At 38.9% G+C, this 17,969-nt stretch overlaps 2 protein-coding genes and 1 non-coding gene across 4 annotated transcripts; 1 reads left to right on the top strand and 2 right to left on the bottom strand.

Annotated features, from left to right (window-relative positions):
- Positions 1–553: 553 nt before the first annotated feature.
- On the bottom strand, positions 554–10,296 carry rab24 (RAB24, member RAS oncogene family). Of its 2 annotated transcripts, none has more exons than XM_019265782.2 (9): positions 9,870–10,296; positions 8,792–8,992; positions 8,272–8,340; positions 7,720–7,798; positions 6,109–6,176; positions 5,691–5,790; positions 4,403–4,453; positions 3,233–3,292; positions 554–2,555 (listed from the first exon to the last, which is right to left on the bottom strand). In XM_019265782.2, exons 2-9 carry the CDS (start codon positions 8,906–8,908, stop codon positions 2,488–2,490), a joined length of 612 nt encoding a protein of 203 aa, XP_019121327.1. In that variant the 5' UTR covers positions 8,909–8,992; positions 9,870–10,296; the 3' UTR covers positions 554–2,487. The 2 variants fall into 2 exon arrangements, with proteins under 2 accessions (XP_019121327.1, XP_019121326.1); XM_019265781.2 differs by having other exon boundaries at positions 674–2,558; positions 9,870–10,294.
- Positions 10,297–11,591: 1,295 nt separating this feature from the next.
- pgrmc1 (progesterone receptor membrane component 1) lies at positions 11,592–16,772 on the top strand. The gene is made up of 3 exons (XM_010730840.3): positions 11,592–11,947; positions 13,681–13,836; positions 14,644–16,772. Exons 1-3 carry the CDS (start codon positions 11,602–11,604, stop codon positions 14,754–14,756), a joined length of 615 nt encoding a protein of 204 aa, XP_010729142.2. The 5' UTR covers positions 11,592–11,601; the 3' UTR covers positions 14,757–16,772.
- A 991-nt stretch (positions 16,773–17,763) lies between these two features.
- On the bottom strand, positions 17,764–17,874 carry trnal-caa (transfer RNA leucine (anticodon CAA)). The gene is made up of 2 exons: positions 17,837–17,874; positions 17,764–17,809 (listed from the first exon to the last, which is right to left on the bottom strand). It is a non-coding gene; the product is annotated as a tRNA-Leu (tRNA).
- Between the last annotated feature and the right edge of the window lie 95 nt (positions 17,875–17,969).

The raw sequence follows: 17,969 nt of genomic DNA, 5'->3' as shown, positions 1-17,969 counted from the left end.
CTACAAAAAAAAAATCAAAGCATTAGATTTACTAATTTTAATGCATGGTTTCTGCAGTGTCATGCCTGCAAATAAGGCTTAAAATCATTACTATCAAGTACATGAATTTATTAAAAACACATTTTTGTCAGCACTTTCCAGCTGTGTAACAATAATTTTAAGCAATATTATCAATTAATTAAGGTGTCCTCAACCTTGATAAGCAGCAGAAAACTGACCATTTAAACATTATGATTTTAAGTTTTTGCTAAAATTGTTTTTGCTAAAAGTCTTATGAGACTGTAGCTAGCAGTAGTGATAATGTTCGATACAAGTGTAATGGTGAGACTGAAGAAAGATTAAAAACAGCCTCCTCCTTTGTTACAAAATTCACCGCTGCATCCCTCAATGCAAGACAGACAGCTGTGAAAATGCTCACGACCTCCAGGGAAATACAGGTGTCATTTCTCATATAAGCACAGGTTAAACTATGTTAAACCACAGCGTTGAGGATTGAACTGTTGAAAACACAGACTCTCCTTTCCAGTGACAGTTTTTGGTGGTTTCAAAGTGATTTTATTTGGCTTTTGGTGAAGTCCCTTCTTGAGGCACAAGCTTTTGTTTTCTGTCAGGATGGGGGGACACTTTCACTGCAAGTGAAATAAGAAAAATAACACCAAACTGAATGCAAAAAGGGGTTGTCAGTATGCCACAAATTCATTTCTGAAGATGCAATAATGCAAAGATTTGATTATTTACATTACATTTTTGTATATATTGCCATTATATTGACAGTTTTTTCACTCGAATGCATAAAAAGCTGAGATATTATACACAAGGGCAAAAAAAATGCACTATAAAATGTAAGGTCTGTCAGAGCTCTGAAACATTCTTTTAACAAGCTTTTCATTTTACAGAACATATTTGCACTTTACACCGGTCTGTCAACAGTCCTCAATAAAAATATTTTGCATTGAAATATCAACACATGAAACCGCAACACTTCACAGCAACAACATGGGGGAGAGAACTGATGAGCGTGTCCATTTCTTAAAAAGACAATAAATTAGTGACTTGAGCCTTGACGTTAAATATAGATGCAAATATTGTTCATTGAGATGACAGTTCCATATTACAACATTCAGGTTTGCTTGTTTTTTTTTTCCTGTGTGGGTGAAATCTGCAGTTTCACAACACACTGAAGGGGAACTTCGCTCTATGACCAGAGCTCGTCTTTGCAGTACCTGCACCGAAGACTAAAAGAAAATTTAACAGTCACATTTCCAGAAGTGTTCTTTACATTTTAAATAACAAAATAGAAAATTTCGAGTTCAAACATAGAAACATGAGTCGTTAAATTTTCTTTCAGTCAGCTGATATATAGCATTTTAGTAACCGCCACCTTAAACCCAGCTTATTTTATTTTCCTTGTGACAAAATAATAGCTTATGCAGCAAAAGAGAACATTTCGAACATCCCGTCACTGTGGATGTATTATAAGAACTGGATATTGAACTCCAAGATGGCCTCCATTTATTTATCCAGCTTCCACTTGTACTTCTACATTGTGAGGCCCACTGGACATTAGTGTTTCTCCTGCTGGTTCCATAGACTTCACTTCTAGGATGACATCATGGAAATAAAAATATTGTTTCTGGGCTCTGGGAGCAGTGGCACCATATCCAGCTCTGTAAATACATCCACGACTGGCAGGGCAGCAGTTGTGGTTATGTCATGGTAAACACTCAAGCAGTTGATTTTGGACACACACAAACACACTTCCACACACAGTCCTGCCATTTCTACTGCGGGTATAAGGCCTTTATAGGATGAAGATCATTGCTATCATCTCATTCATGTCTTATACCAGATTTGTAAAAGGTATAAGAAGAATTAATTTGAATTATGTGTTACTGGGAGCATAGGAGTGTGTGTGTGTACATCCTAGTTAGCTTCACTCCATTCGTCGATATTCGTGGAAGATGATGGAACAGCAGACGGGTTTCCACAACAAGGTTAAATAGAGTTGGAGGTAAACAAAAAAATGCTGTAAACAAACCATTCACCCTCCTGAAGCACTGCAGTTGCTACAACAATAAACAGCCTCAATCAAGTTTTCTCTGCCGGTCCGTGTTTTTAACATCCTCACAGCTTCCGATTGTTTAACATTGCTGCGGGTTTGGGAATACGTTCACTCCCATGGTGCAGCAGAGGAAGCAACAGAGGAAAAGAGACCAGCTGATGAGGATAAAACACGGGACGTAAACTGGGTGAAAATTGTTAAATCCCTCTCCACCCAGTATGAGCAGAAGTAGATCCTCTTCTGTAAAGTCTTGCAGCCTTCAGTTCTTTATGGCACAAAAGAAAAACACAACTAACAAGGTATAAACATTCCTGCTTCATTTCTTTTTCTTGGATCCCAGTTCCACAGCACCCATCCAGCATATCCAGGTTTTACTCCAGCCCAAGGAAAAGTGACCATTTCTGCTCCCTTCCTGTTGCTCAGCATCAGTTGTTATGGCAACAGGAGTAGAAATATGAGTCTTTCTTCTGGCCCAAGTCGACGCCCGTTTCCTCTGCTGGAACAGAGGAAGAGACTTCATGTTCAAAACATTGTATTTGCTTTGGGATCAGTTCAGCACAAAGATCTTCTACAAAGATGAAGAAGACCTGACCCCTCACATACTCTATTTCATTAACATATTACTTTACATTAACTTTGATAGTTAGATTAGTTAGTGACCTTTAGAAGTGCCGGTCGGTGGACATGGTTACCTATGAGCAGAGCCAGACTAGCTGTTTCCCCACTGTTTCCAGTCTTTATACTAAGCTAAGCTACCCAGCTGCTGGCTGTAGCTTCATAGTTAACTCAAATATTAAACCAGCATCTGTCTTCTCATCTAAATATACTTGGAGGGCTCTTCTTCCACGTGCGCTTCACCTGTGGTGTCCCACAAGGATCAAGTCTAGGACCACATCTCTCTATAACAGAACATTAACTTCCACTGCTGTGCCAGTGATACACTGCTCCAAGCCCCCCCCACCACCAAAACATGGTGACTCGGTTAATCAGTTAATAGAAATCTCTACTGCTGGTTGCCCAGAACTTGAATCTAAATGTAGTGCCCGCCCCCTACAACAAAATGTTCTTAGAGAGTTGGAGTACAACTTAAATTTAATGTGGAAAAAACAAGTTTGCACCAATCTTATTTATATTATTGTGTTTATAACTTACATCAGATAAAACACTCACCTGTCATATACTGGAAGGCTGTGCTGTTGTAATCCTCAGCAACTTTTTGGAACAGCTCGTCTGTCAAGCAGAAGAACACAGAGGCCCGTCATTTTCTGTCACTTCATAAACACATCAACATGACAAAAACTGGTCCACTCACATTCCTAACACACAAAACGTAAGACCTATCAAACAGACAGCATTATGTTTCGGAGAGGAGCTAATGACATGTTCACTATTAAATACTTTATGCCAGAATAAACTCAACATTAAAGGCAACAAACGTTGTTCTCGAGTAGAATCGGACTTAATTTATGACAGGAACATAACACTACTGCTAATACGAAAGTATTGTTGATTAGAGACATAACCACAAGAGGATGCTCTCTAAAGTGAACTGAAATGAGTGACAGACTATCTGGATAAATATACACACTGGTCACCTCTGTGCAAAGCCTGAATATCTAGGACAATGTTTTAACTGTGATTACAAGGTCCTGCTGAGGGTCAAATTCTGATGACTTGAGTCCACACTGTGGGTCACTTTCTGTGCTTACAGCAGCACTTTATTCTCTTCATTTACTTTAAAAAATGTTTTGTCTCCATGTACTAATTAGAATACATTGTGTGCTTTGAGATGAGGCAGACTCTTCAGCAATCACGCCATCATATCTTGCTTTTACTTCCTGTTTATTTGAATGCCAGTGTCTCAACTTGACTCATCTTAGACAGGGTTAGTACCAAAGAGCAACTGCTTCTGAAAGACCTCCTTAATATTGTTGAAGAGTTAGTTGAATAGTTTTTCAACAACCGTGGTGAAACAATCTCTCTCTCTCTGTGTCTCTCTCATCACATTTATGTAACTGCCTGAGTGACTGAGTTCAAATGAGGTAAACCAGAGTAACAGAAACTTTCCAGTTCAATTCAGATCCATTAATGACTTTTCTTGTTTGGCTTTCCTGAAGAACTAACAGTGTCTGCTACTCTAAGTGTCTGAGCTCTACTGAGTTCTACTGAAACATATTTTTATTTCACTATATTAAAGTACGATTGTGTGATTTAATGGATTTTTCTTCCAATAGCAGAGTTATTACTGAAACACACTTCCTCAGTTCGCAGACCATGAATAAATACAGCTGTGCCACCCGGGTTAAATGTGTCCTGCAGATGACTGAAGGGTTGACTCACCCACATTATTTCCTGTTTTACTGGAGGTCTCAAAATGCTGCGCACCAATCTCTGTGAAAGCAAACCAAAACAGGTTAAAGGTCAGTTGGGTCGTGGCAAAGAAACAAGACATGAGGTCTGTCCATGCCTATAAATCACAAGATCACAGAGGCTGATAGAGGTCAACGACTTCTTAAAATCCTTTAACCATGTTCAGGACATTTACAAGCATGTTAGTCGTGTCATTATTCCCCAGTCTGGGTAGTAACACACTCAGAAATGACCATGCGAGTCCTTATTAAATGAATAAAAAGAACTTTTTTTTTCAAGTGAAAGAATTAACACAGCTAGATTTTTTTTTTAAAAACTCATTACTTGTAAAGCCTTGAACTGGCTTCTTAAACAAGATTTCATGGTTCACCAAGTTCAATTTAAGATCTTGTCTCATACAATTATCTATACCGGTACAATTACAGGGTGTATAGACTATATACAGTATAGTGTGTTTTTTCAGTAATTCCCAGCAATATGTAACAACTAGTCCTAATAATATAATTAATGATATTAAAGTATCCTGGACAGATGCATGAATTAACCAATAAAAATGACATCTACATTTGTCCATTATGTGTCATTGAGCTTTAGAGCTACTGTAGCTAGGAGTAGTGACAGTGCTTTCCATCTGTCTGATTGCTCTGACTGAAACTCCACATATAAGGATTGAACAGACTCCTGCACCTCAATCCACAGTCACACCAGTCTCACTGTCAGTTTACAGGCAACTCCTGACATCCAGAAACCAGATTTTAAAAAACCATCATTTTAAGATGTTTTATAAGACATTTAAAGATCTACAGCAACAATATCTTCAAACATTAAGATATGAAGACATTCAGCTTTGTTATCAGCTGTTCTTCTATCACCTTTGGTCAGACACACTCACAGTTGACGGTGTAACATGTGCTGTCAGCCATTGAGCCGACTGTCTCACACCAAAAGACGTGTAGTTGACCACAATAAAACTTTCAAAGTCAGCGTAATATCATTAAACTGATTTCTTAGATAGTTAGATATCGTATAAACAAATGAGTGTGCAGGTTTAAATATGATACCAACATGGATCTGTTGGAACATCGGCAGCCTTCTGCTTGTCAAAGATTCATGTGATAATGCAGGCATCTTAATGAAGACCGCATGACAGTAATGTACTGTATCAATCACACACACAAGGGAGTGTTTATATTTACATGCATACCAGTATAATGAGCAGTAAGAGAGGCAGATTTATAACAGTTAGTCTTGTATTTACCCTCAGCAAAGTCCTGAGCATCGTGGTAATCGATTTGGCGCAGGCTCCGATCTCCTTCAACCAGGTCGTTCTTAGTGGCACACAGGTAGATCTTACAGTGCTGGAGTAGGCGACACAAACAACAACGTTACTGAGAGACACGCACAGAAGTTCAACATAAAACTTTGAATTTTATCATGCCAACCAGCTGAGTCTATTATCTAAATACAACACACCTTGGTACAGAGTGAAATGTGTTCGCTGGCATCAAACTTACAATCAGATTTATAATCTTGTTTCCTTATTCTTTGGTCAGATATTGATCAGACAGTTGCTGCACAATCACCACAGTGACTACATATTTATACAGAGAAACACTGAACTGCTAACATTACAAAGCTCCATTACATTTAACTTCACATCAGCAAAAGTCTCTTACTTCCTCGCAGTTCTGCAGCTCCTTCACCCAAAACCGAGCTCGCTGGAAGCTGCTGCTGTCAGTCAGATCTGAAAGACAAAAAAATGACAAAACACAATCAGACTTTTAGTATTCCACAGATGTTTCTATAATTTCCTTCAGATACGAGTATAAACACAACTCTGCATACAATGCACAATGAGAGTTATAATGAGCTTTGCTGTTTTAGTGATTTTTCACAAATAACGCAGTTAAGGTTTAACAGTAAAACAAAAGAAGATGGAAGGGAAATAAGCCGCTGGCCATCACACTTGTCAAAAGATGTTGAATAAAACATGACAGCAGTGTGAGTAACATACTGGGAAATGCCATCAGCTCTTTCCTAAGAGATAAAGTTCCTCTCTGTGTGGAACAAAGAAACAAAAACCATTCAGAAAAAAACACTACATGTAGCAACGGTCTGTTTTAACATCGGTTAACTGGCCTCCGTGACAGTCCGCAATTCTCAGGGGATCAACGTGTTCATCTTGTCTCAACTCTTAATGTTTAACTGGTATTCAGTTCAATGTCTTAGTCAAGGTAAGGGCAACAATGAGATCAGCACATGAACTCAAGCTGTTGTAAATGGTAATGACGAGTGATAAGCAGTTCATCAGATGAGCTCAGTGACACTGTCATGGTCCAAATGTGTTTATTTCAATGGATGTTATTTTTAAGGACAGTCATCCTGAAGTTGTCAATATTTAGGTTAGGTCTCTTTTTTGGGTTCAGTTAACTTTGCACTCATACTACAACCATCCGTGTCTCCAGCCGGCTCCAAAAAACTCGCATGACAGAGCTCTTTCAGTTTTCAATTATTACCAGCATCAAAAACATTACATGACTTTCTCTGGGCCCAGGAAATGTTACGTGACTGCCCCTTAAGAGGGGCAGAAGCTGGATGTTAGGACCATTTCTCAATTAGTTTTAGGAAAGCAAGTCAGCCTTTCTCTGCTGGCAGGTTATTAAGCATTGTGACAACAGATTTACTTCAGCGTGACACCTATTTGTAATCCTATCTATGTGTTTTTCTCCTGAACACAAAACACATTTTTTACAAATCCGAATTTCTATTTCTCATTTTCAGCTGAGCTATTCAACTATATTGCAACAAAAGAGGTAACCCCAGGAGTACCTCTGATTTGAAAACAGTATTTTTGTCCCAAAGAGAAGTTGATGTTTTTAAGTGGTGCATGAGGGAGCAGAGCAGAAATTTAACCCGCTGAGCCTGAAGCACAGAAAAGAAAACAGAAGCTTAACCTTTAACTAAGTCCAAACTAGCATCTGCTGACAGATTGACATCACGCATTCATCTGACAGAAGGATCAGTTACACTATGTTCAGTTCCTCATTTAAAACAGCGCATTATGTGACCCTGTACATCCAGTCCTCGGTGCGGTGATCATAATTTAAATTTGCATGTCGCAGTCGCAGCACACGATATAAAGAATAGAGCAAACACAAATGTCAGACCAGACAAGTACAAACATAAAGATAAAACTAATCCAGATGTTCTCCAACATGAGCACCAGCGGTTGAGTTACGACACCTGAAAGCTGTCTGTAATAATTATTATGAACAATGTAGATTTACCATAGCAGACTATGGCTGCCCGGGCTCCTCTGTAGTAGATTCGGCTCATAGCTTCATAGCGCTCTGATCCGGCTGTGTCCTGAGTGAGACAGAGAAGAGTAGAGTGATGCAGAGAAAACTGAGAACCACCAAAAAGAAGACAGGGTGAAATGATAAAGGGAGAGACGACACCACAATGCTAACTGCTTCCTGTTGAACACTACGTTAAATGCTTCTGGCCTTGAGTATATAGTTGCACATAGTCGACATTCCTACAACCCCCATACGGGCTTTAAATGCTCTGTAATTCCCAAGTGAAGAGTTCTGAGGCTGCAAGCTAATTTCCCCTCGCTGCTGTACAGTTGTCAGAAACAGTTTATATGTCTGTTATTAGAATAAATGAATACGTTAATTAGTTATGTTCACACAGAAAAGCCTTCCTGCATTCTGCTTTTTTTAAAAAGATGATGAGGATGAAAGGAGGTGATGCGTCTGACACTGTTGTTGGGGCACGTTTTCAAATCTTGCACTCACATATAGAATGAGATCAAATTCATATCAGGTCTAACTCACCCATATTCCCAGGGTAATCACTTTCTCTCCCACCTGGATTGGTTTGGCAACAAAAGCAGCACCGATAGTCTGTCGGGAAGAGGAAACAAGCGCAGTGAAGCATCAGACACTCGCAGATGGAAATGTCCCTGTAGACTGAGGCTACTCTGAATACTGAGTTTGTTCCTTTATTAAAGTCGGCTCACCATGTTGTCCTACACCAACATAGAGCTTCTGCTCTACAACTTCATACAACTGAAGTTATGAACGTATCATAGTGTATCACTCTTAAACAGAACATAAGAGAGGCATGTCTGACAAGCTCAAACACTGATATGTAAGATTCCTACAAAAATGACTGCATCCTGGGTTTCTATCATGCTTTTATGCTTTAAGATTATCACGGACTTCAGCATAAATTACCACGACTTCCCCAGGGCTAAATATAAAAATAATGCCTTTCATCCAGGCAGGCAGCAGGCGGGGAGGAGGTCAGTAACAGGCTGATATGGAAATTGAAACGGGAGCAGCTGACACTCACGTTCTGGTACGGGCCAACCAAGAAGCGATGATGAACGTATCTCTCCACCAGACTGGTCTTCCCCACGCTCTCCTTTCCCAGCATCACCACTTTGGCATCCACACGCATTGCACTCATAGTAAATGGGTTTGGAAACGTCCAGGATGAGACCGCAGCAGCAGAGCAAACAGGAGGGGCGGGGGGGAGGTTTAATTTACAGGGCTGTGGCGAGGAGACAGGATACACAACAAATGAGCGGCAGCACTAAAGAAGTCGTAAATAATATTCACCATGGGAGAGACAAAAAAAAAAAAAAAAAAATCTGATTTAATGCATTGAAAACAATGACAAATGCATGGCCCCATAACTACTGGGAATTCCCAAGTTTTATGGGATAATTTACAAATCTCTTTACTTCCTTTTTTCATCTGTTGTGTCTGCAGGATTTCAACACTTCAGAGTTAACTCTACAGTCACCGCCTTAAAGAATATCTTCATACCTTTAACATGAAGTGAAACCAAAACTGTAAATGGCAACTTGTGAATGTAGACTGCTGCTAAAAGCATATAGGATCACAAAAGAATAATTTAATGAGATTCATTATAGATTACATAGATAAAATATATCACGATAGATACCAAATAATATATAGATAGAATAGATATCTTTAATATACAGTTTCTAACAAACATATAAAACTAGAGCAGTAAAAGTTATATAAGCTGTGTACTTGACTGTGTGTAGCTGTTTGTACTTAACAAATAACACTTCACAATGACTAATGATATATTGTAAAATGACCGAAGCTGTATTTAAATAGGTTTGACGTTTTAACATCACTGTAACAAACCTGAATTTAAATGCAAAAATAAAAACAAACATGTCAGATTTTTACTCCCGTTTGTCTGGACTTTGACTTTCACAACTACACGTAGCTGTCCCTTCAAATACTCAATCTTTATGTGGAAACTTCTTCATAAAAACAAGTGACTGTGGCTGAGTTGTGACAAACATCAGCCCGGCTGAACTGTAGCTGCTCCTCCTGATCAGGCTCAGCTAACAGCTAGCTCACTTCAGCACAAAACATTTCAAACTCACCCGGACTCGAGCTGGATTCAACAAATCTCTCACAGCATCTGATTTTATCCGAGCAAAAAGGGCCCAGTCGGAGCTGTCATCCGTGCCTACCGAACCTGTTTTGAAGTGAGCACGGTAACAGCCAAAGCGCTTGTCATCTCTGCCTCGCCGCCGCTGCTGCTAGCTTAGAGGAGCGTTACCACCACTGTTGCGCAACGGCTGGGGTGAGCGTTACACGCGAGCCGTCAGTTGGGTAACGTTACAGAGAGAAACGGTAACCGGCCGGCATTGTTCCGAGTTAACGGGGGGGGCTCGGTTTTCTGAAAACAAGTCCAGATAAACTGCAGACAGTCCGCGGGCTGGAGACAGAGCTGTTACTGTGACGAGGGGGACTCTCCATCTGAGCTTTGTTTGTTTGGGTAGGAACCATTGACACGCCAGGGATGGTTTCCAAGGCAAGGAAGTGACCGAATTCCATGAGACAATCACCGGATATGTGAACACGGTGTCAATGGCTGTGTCCGAAATCACTCACTCATTCCCTACTCCCTACTCCCTACATAGGGAAATAAATGTAGTTTAATACTTTTATTTATTTATTCAGTCTGTATAGTTTAATTTCGTTGGACGTATTTATTCAGGCTGTCGTTTAATGACAACACTACTTTAGGTCCTGTAGTTTAAGTAAAACACTGTATTCAGTCGGGAGGGGAAGGACAACCACGGGAGGAAGCCGGGAGGGAGGACGGGATGTAGGGAGGCAGTGCGGGAGGGGAAGGGCCAAACACGGGAGGAAGCCGTTGGGAGGGTAGGAGGGGGAGGAGGGAGGCAGGGGCGGGAGTGGGACGGACACGACGGGAAGGCAGGCGGGAGGGGAAGGACAACACGGGGAGGCAGGGCAGCGGGGAAGTGGTACAAACACTGGATGGTCTAGAGGGTACGGACAACACACGGTAGTCAGGCGGGTAGGGGAAGGACAAAACACTTTATTAAATTGTAGTTTAATTACAACACTTTATTCAGCGAGTGTAATTACTTTATTTATTATCAGTCTGTAGTTTTAATTACAACACTTTATTAAGTCTGTGTTTAATTACATTACTTTATTCAGTCTGTAGTGTATTACTTTTATTTATTTATTCAGTCTGTAGTGTAATTGCTTTTATTTATTTATTCAGTCTGTAGTTTAATTACAACACTTTATTCAGTCTGTAGTTTAATTACAACACTTTATTCAGTCTGTAGTTTAATTACAACACTTTATTCAGTCTGTAGTTTAATTACAACACTTTATTAAGTCTGTAGTGTATTACTTTTATTTATTTATTCAGTCTATAGTTTAATTACAACACTTTATTCAGTCTGTAGTGTAATTACTTTTATTTATTTATTCAGTCTGTAGTTTAATTACATTACTTTATTCAGTCTGTAGTGTATTACTTTTATTTATTTATTTAGTCTGTAGTTTAATTACAACACTTTATTCAGTCTGTAGTTTAATTACATTACTTTATTCAGTATTTTGTTTTCACATATAAACATTTTTATAATCAATTAATTTATTTAAAGCTGTTTAATATTTTTTGTATTTTCGCTGAGAGATAATCAAGGAACCATAAAAATAATGAACACATGATTAAACAATGAAAACTAGCTCCATGGCAGGAAGAAGCTGATTGGACAAACAGTTAACGATGCCGCTTAGGCTCTGGCTGTGATTGGTTCAGAGTTCATGAGGACCCACCCAACGACCATGCACAGTTACTGCACGCACACACTCACACTCTCACACAGAGAACCCAACATGGCTGAAGCTGAGGGAAGCGAGATAACTTCTGGTGGGATTTTTCAGGAGATCTTCACCTCCCCGCTCAACCTGACCCTCCTCAGCCTGTGTTTGTTCCTCCTGTACAAAATCTTCCGCGGAGACAAACAGCCAGAGCTCGGCGAGGTGGAGAAACCTCTGCCTAAACTGAAGAAGAGAGATTTTACTCTCGCGGATCTGAAGCCGTACGATGGACTGGAGAACCCGAGGATCCTCATGGCTGTCAACGGGAAAGTGTTCGACGTGACCCGGGGGAAGAAGTTCTACGGGCCAGGTAACGTTACCCGAGAGAGAGCCGTTACGACTAACGTAACGTCACCAACGGCAGCTGGTACAAAACGGCCGCTGCTTTGCTGTGAGACGTCGTTGAATCATGGCAGTTCACTGACGTTAATATCAAATATAAGAATTTTTTGTTTTTTTGTTTTTTGGCATAAAGTTGTTTTGTTCGTGAAAGTTGACGCCACGCCCCCTTTAGTTTGCTAGCTGAGGTCCCGTTTCACAACACGGCGCTGCGTTAGCCTCGAAGATCGTCTATGAGATAAGTGGAGCTACTCTGTAGTTCAACAGAAGTTAGCCGCCGCCATGTTTTCAAAAGTGACTCCGTCTTTTTTTAATACATTTTTTAATACATTACTTTCAGTATTAATGATTTGATAGCATTTGAAACACAGGGATAAAGTTTTAATCAACCTTTTATGTTGTTACATTGTATTACTTTTTATAGAGGAGATGCCAACCAAAAGTTTGAATATCAGAGCTGTAAGGACAAATAATTAGCATTTCACACACAAAAGCTATCTGCATGTCAAACAGTTATTTTCTAGATTAATTAAATTAATTAAAGTTTATATAACATATCAGAAAACTGTAAAAAACAAACAAACAAAAAAAAGAGAGTAATAATAAAAAGTCCATCACAATCAAACGATCACATATGTTGACGTGTCCTACAAACAGTCCTAAACCCAATAGATAGTTTAATATATACAATATATATATTTCAACCCCTCATTTCATCATTCCCTTCTCTAGTGTAAACTAGTGTAACAAATTTTAGTTTGTCCGTTGTGGGCTTCTGTAGAAACTTGAGGACCCACTGTGTCTGTAGATATATAACAATAACATTATGATTCTCATTATGAGCTGATTACACACTAATGAAACATACTTATGAATATTATATTTCATTTCTGCCATATTCTCTCTAAGTCTTACACACTGGACCTTTTTAAGGCAAGAAAAGCCATCAGTCGTTGTCTTCAGGGCCAGTTACAACTGGTAACATGGAGTTACAGCAACTAAGTTGAATTTATCCATCAACTCTTAAACTTTTGTCCCAACTTTCCGGTCATAGAAAGAAGAATCTGCTCTGTCATGCTTCGTGTGTGACATTTCTGTTACCTGGAAACCGACCAGAGTCAGACCTCTCAGTTTTTCTCTTATCTCAGATTGTAACCTCTGTTGCGTGTAACCTCTGGCCAGCATGATAGCGCACTGTCATGCAAACTTTGAGTGTACAGCCCTAAAGCCAACAGGCTCCAGGGTTAGGTCTATCAGCTGTTATTGACTGAAATTAACTAATTTAAATAAAACTGTTTGCACCCGGGGGGTTTCTTAATGATCTGATCAAAGAATACATAAACTAAAGACTAGTTTACTACTGAAGACTCTTTTAACCATCTAGATGAAAATATATTCAGTCTGCTGCAAGATACAAAGTATCAGTTATATACATTTATTATATGATGCCATTTTGAAATACAAATTGAGGCAGCTATGTTTTTCTTACTGGATTCTTGGACTGGAAACTGAGTTGCAACTTGGGAAACGGTTAAAAGTTGTGCTTGTCTTTCCTTAAAAAAATAGTAGGATGTTCCGAGGCTTATTCTTTATTTAAAGGCAAAGCAAACAAATGATCAGTTCTTGTTAGTTTTTTGTTTTTTTTTTTGCCGTTGTTATGCCTCCACCTCACCGTGTGCTCTGTGCGTCATTACTGTGTTGCAGAGGGGCCGTATGGAGTGTTTGCAGGCAGAGATGCATCCAGAGGTCTGGCCACGTTCTGCCTGGAGAAGGAAGCCCTAAAAGACGAACACGACGACCTGTCGGACCTGAACGCCATGCAGCAGGAGAGCCTCTCTGAGTGGGAGACTCAGTTCACATGTGAGTAGTGACCATAATTTAACTCCTTGTAGCCGAAATACATCACGGTAAACGGTAATATCACCACTGATGGGAATTGATATGATTTAATTGATACCAATGCTATTATCGTTTCTGTTTATTGGTCAGATCCATCTAAAATGGATGAATTGACAACATATTAGTCAAAGAAACAATGTGCAGAGCCTTCCTGTGTGTCATTATAACCCAGGATATTTATTTGTTTATTTAGAAATGCACGTGCTATGTTTCACCCTAACAGCAGCATAATAGTCATCATTCATTTTGTTTGTTTAATTTCTCCTATGATATCCTTTCTGTTCTAAGTGTCCAGCAGCGTCGATGCATGAGTTTGTAATTGTTTTGCAATGCACAACGGCCAAGAAAAACACGCTGGCATCGATACCAGTGGATCGGACAATTTGAAACCGGTTCTTGATTCTCAGCCCTAAATGCATCACACTTTTCTGAAATATGATCAGAGCTGAAATGAAATTTATCGAACCTATGAGGCAGAAGAATTAATATAGACGTACAAACTAAAAACTTACAAACTCAAGCAGGCCGGTTGTTAAACATTTAGAACAATTTGTGTCTCATGTTGTAGACTAAACAATTAATCAAAAATAATAATGGATTAATCAGTAATTGAGATAATTACCAGCTATTCTTCTTTTAAAAAATTGGTTTCATGGAGTCCGTGGAGCTACAAAACCTCAAAAAGACTGATTCCAGCTTTGTCCTTGAATTTCTGACATTGAGATTGTAAATACTTTCCTTCAACTCTTTTTATTCCTCACATTCCAGTTAAGTATGACTACATCGGCAAGCTCCTGAAGCCAGGAGAGGAGCCCACAGAGTACACGGACGATGAGGAAGGAAAAGACGGAAAGGAAGGAAAAGAGAAAAAGGACGACTAGGAAGTGAAAAGTGATCAAGAGGGGGGAAATGATGGATGCCTTAATGTTTGTCTGTATTTTTGATGCCGATCCCTGTTAAGGCAGTTCTTCCATCGTCTGTATGCATTCTAGTATCTTTGGACCATCACAAACTCTGCAAACTCTGGATTTCAAACGCAGACTGAATTCCATTTATCTCTGTTAATCTTTTTTAAAAGTTGGACGGCATTAACAGTTAAATATATATTGCGTTCTGATGTAGAGTTTAGTTACTGTAAACCTAAATATGGATCGGACCAATTCCAACATGTGATGAAGCTGCTGATGGCTGTACATACATAGGTAAGTTGAGGCTAGTCTGAAGAAGGAGATCAGCTAACCTCACTAACAGCACATCACGTCAGTTTGGCTGCAAGTCTGTTCACAGCTCTGTTCTGCACTTTGTTAATGTTGCTGTTGATGCATCGCACGTTGTACACATTTCTTTCATCCGAGGGTCAGCTCAGCTCACATTAAAGAAATTATCTCAGGAAGTAGTTTCATTAAAAATCAAAAAAAATATATTGAGCGTTTGACACCAGAGGGCTGATTTAAAGTCAAATTACAGTGTGTGTTTTTAAACCTGGGTCTTGTTCTTATGATTGCATCTGCTCTGGGTCTTTGCTGACTTTGCGCTCGCCACCTTCATTATAGAGTTTCATGATGCACTCTGAGCTTTCCAAATGACCTAAAACAAACTGTGAACAGTTTAACAGTCATGTCAAACGTTTGTCTTTCACTCAAAAACTAGTTTGGTTAACTGAAAATGTGCAGTTTGCTACAATAGCTAATCCAGTGGATTCATTTCTGTGTTTACTTTTGTTTGGACTCAGAGACGAGCCTTTAAATGATCCACCTAAAATGAAAGTTTATTTGAAAAGCTTTGGTAGTCTTTCATTATCTGCCCAAATCTTTACAACGGAGGTGATGAGCGCGAAGTTTGCAAGGCCCAAAGTCAGAACTGACAGTATAAAGAATGGACAACGTGTGTGTGACATTACCCAGAGCCACTTCGAAGCAGAATATGCGGTTCTAGCTGTCGCCATGTTGGTATTTCTGCCTCTCCCACCTCACAGTTAATCTAAAAGTTGGCAAAGACGTTAATATAATTTGAACAGTTGAGTTTAAAAAATAATTCTGCCTCAGCACAGTTGTCATGAAAATAGCTAGCTTCTGCTGTGAAGATGGACCTTTTAATGTGTGCGCTCATGGAGACTTGTTCTGTTGTCAGAAGTTGTTTGCACTTCTGCATCAGCTTCGCTTCACAGCCACAGAGGTTGCTTGGGATGGACACAGTTATAACAATAAGACCCAGGCTAGAAAAACTTTGCTTTGCAATGCAGTTAGCTGAACTGAACACTGATGAGCTGTTGTAAAGATTTTTATACATTAAAGATGTCACATAAACACAGATGCAGCACGTTCTCTTGATAAACTGTACCATCTGTATATCCAGCAGTTATATCCTGCTTGTTAAAGCCTTTATTTACCATTATGTAAAGTGTGAAATGGTCCAAAGTCTCTTCTTCAAACTGTAAGAACACAATGTTTGTTTAACCCAACAAGTGTATCTGCTGATCTGAGCTGTCTTGTCCACTGATATATTTGTGAGATTTTCAGTGTTGGATATCTATGGAGAGCCATTACTTCTTAACTAATCCTGAGATTTTTGCTGCCTTTCTCAGATTTTCTACTATTTTAACAGATGTTTTGAAGCTCACGGTGACAATCCAGGTTGTTGCATCCAGCAGCGTGTTTGTGGTGCTGCTGCAGAGGCTGTCTCGATCTTCAGTGCAGTGATGTCAATATTTTGATATTATGATATATATAAATTGATATACACAAAAGATTATCATTTAAGTTGTTTATCGAGAAAAGATATATACACACCATTCCTCCTCAAGCCTCTCAAATATAAAGATTGTGTACTATTTACAATGATAATTTGAATTCTTTTAGATTGCGGACTTTAGTAACAAGTAATGGGCAATTATTTTTTTTAAAAACTGCTAAAATATAAAACCCTTATTGACATGCAGTGGTGTGTTAGTGTTCAGTACTGTAGATCTCTGGTCTGAAAGTTTAAAAAAAAGACTTCACTTCAAACATTTGAAAGTCCAAGCTGCTGTCAGTCCGTTTTGAATTTGAAACATGTGATTCAGCTAATGGTTCGTTTACATAATTTTTGACACTACATTGATGATTTAAAAAAATCCAACATTTTTTTTTAGAAAATATTGTATTTGGACTTCATGTTTCTCAGACTGGTCTGTTAACTCATTTTTTTCTCCGCTTTCATCGTCCCTGAAAAAACTGGAGAGGTGGGCCACTTTCTATAAAAACAGATTCAATGAGGGAACCTTTTCAGTATGCATGCACATACATAAACTGAATGTCATAATATGGTTATAATCCTGAAAACGATGTTTCGATTTAATAAAGAAAATTCCAAAAGTTAAGACTTGTCGGTTTGTGAATTTAAAAACCTTTTTATATGATTTTTATTGAATATCATGAAAAATAAAATGACATGACCTGTTGATGCACATAAGGATTTATTGAATTAAAGCACAATGTGACTCTTCTGTGAGCTATGTTAAACTTTAAAATCTTATAGTATAAAACACTGAAAAATGTTTCCGGAGAGGCATCTACATTTTCTATGATAATTAGATTTAAATTGATATAAACAATTAAACTCCCACAGCACTCATAATTTGTGCATCTGTGCCATGTTGAATGTAAATCACATTAAGAAAAGGAATTAGTGCAGTTCACCTAAACATTTTTTTTTTTACAAAATGCTGCGTTATTTCAGCATGTCTCATGTTAAATATCACAAGAGAAATCCTTTTCCATGCATTATTTCAATAGAACAGTATCTGTTAACTGCAGCATACTTCGTACACTTACGTTATTTAGCATTTGGATGACTACAGATTACTACACTTTGTGTCGTACTTGCATTTAACCATGAACGCAAAAGATGTGTCAGAAGTGGGATTCGAACCCACGCCTCCATTCGGAGACCAGAAGTCCCGTCTCTACGGAAGGAGATTATCCTTGAGTCTGGCGCCTTAGACCACTCGGCCATCCTGACACGGTGCTTCAAACCGGTGCCTGTTAGACTATTATCCTTAACACTTTACTTATGCACGTACTTAGCGATAATGGTGGTCGTTGTGTTTATAAATC

Source organism: Larimichthys crocea, chromosome XXII (genome assembly GCF_000972845.2).
Source record: "Larimichthys crocea isolate SSNF chromosome XXII, L_crocea_2.0, whole genome shotgun sequence".
NCBI lineage: Eukaryota > Metazoa > Chordata > Actinopteri > Sciaenidae > Larimichthys > Larimichthys crocea.
The sequence above is the reverse complement of the archived record's forward strand: the minus strand, read 5'-3'. Positions and strand labels throughout refer to the sequence as shown.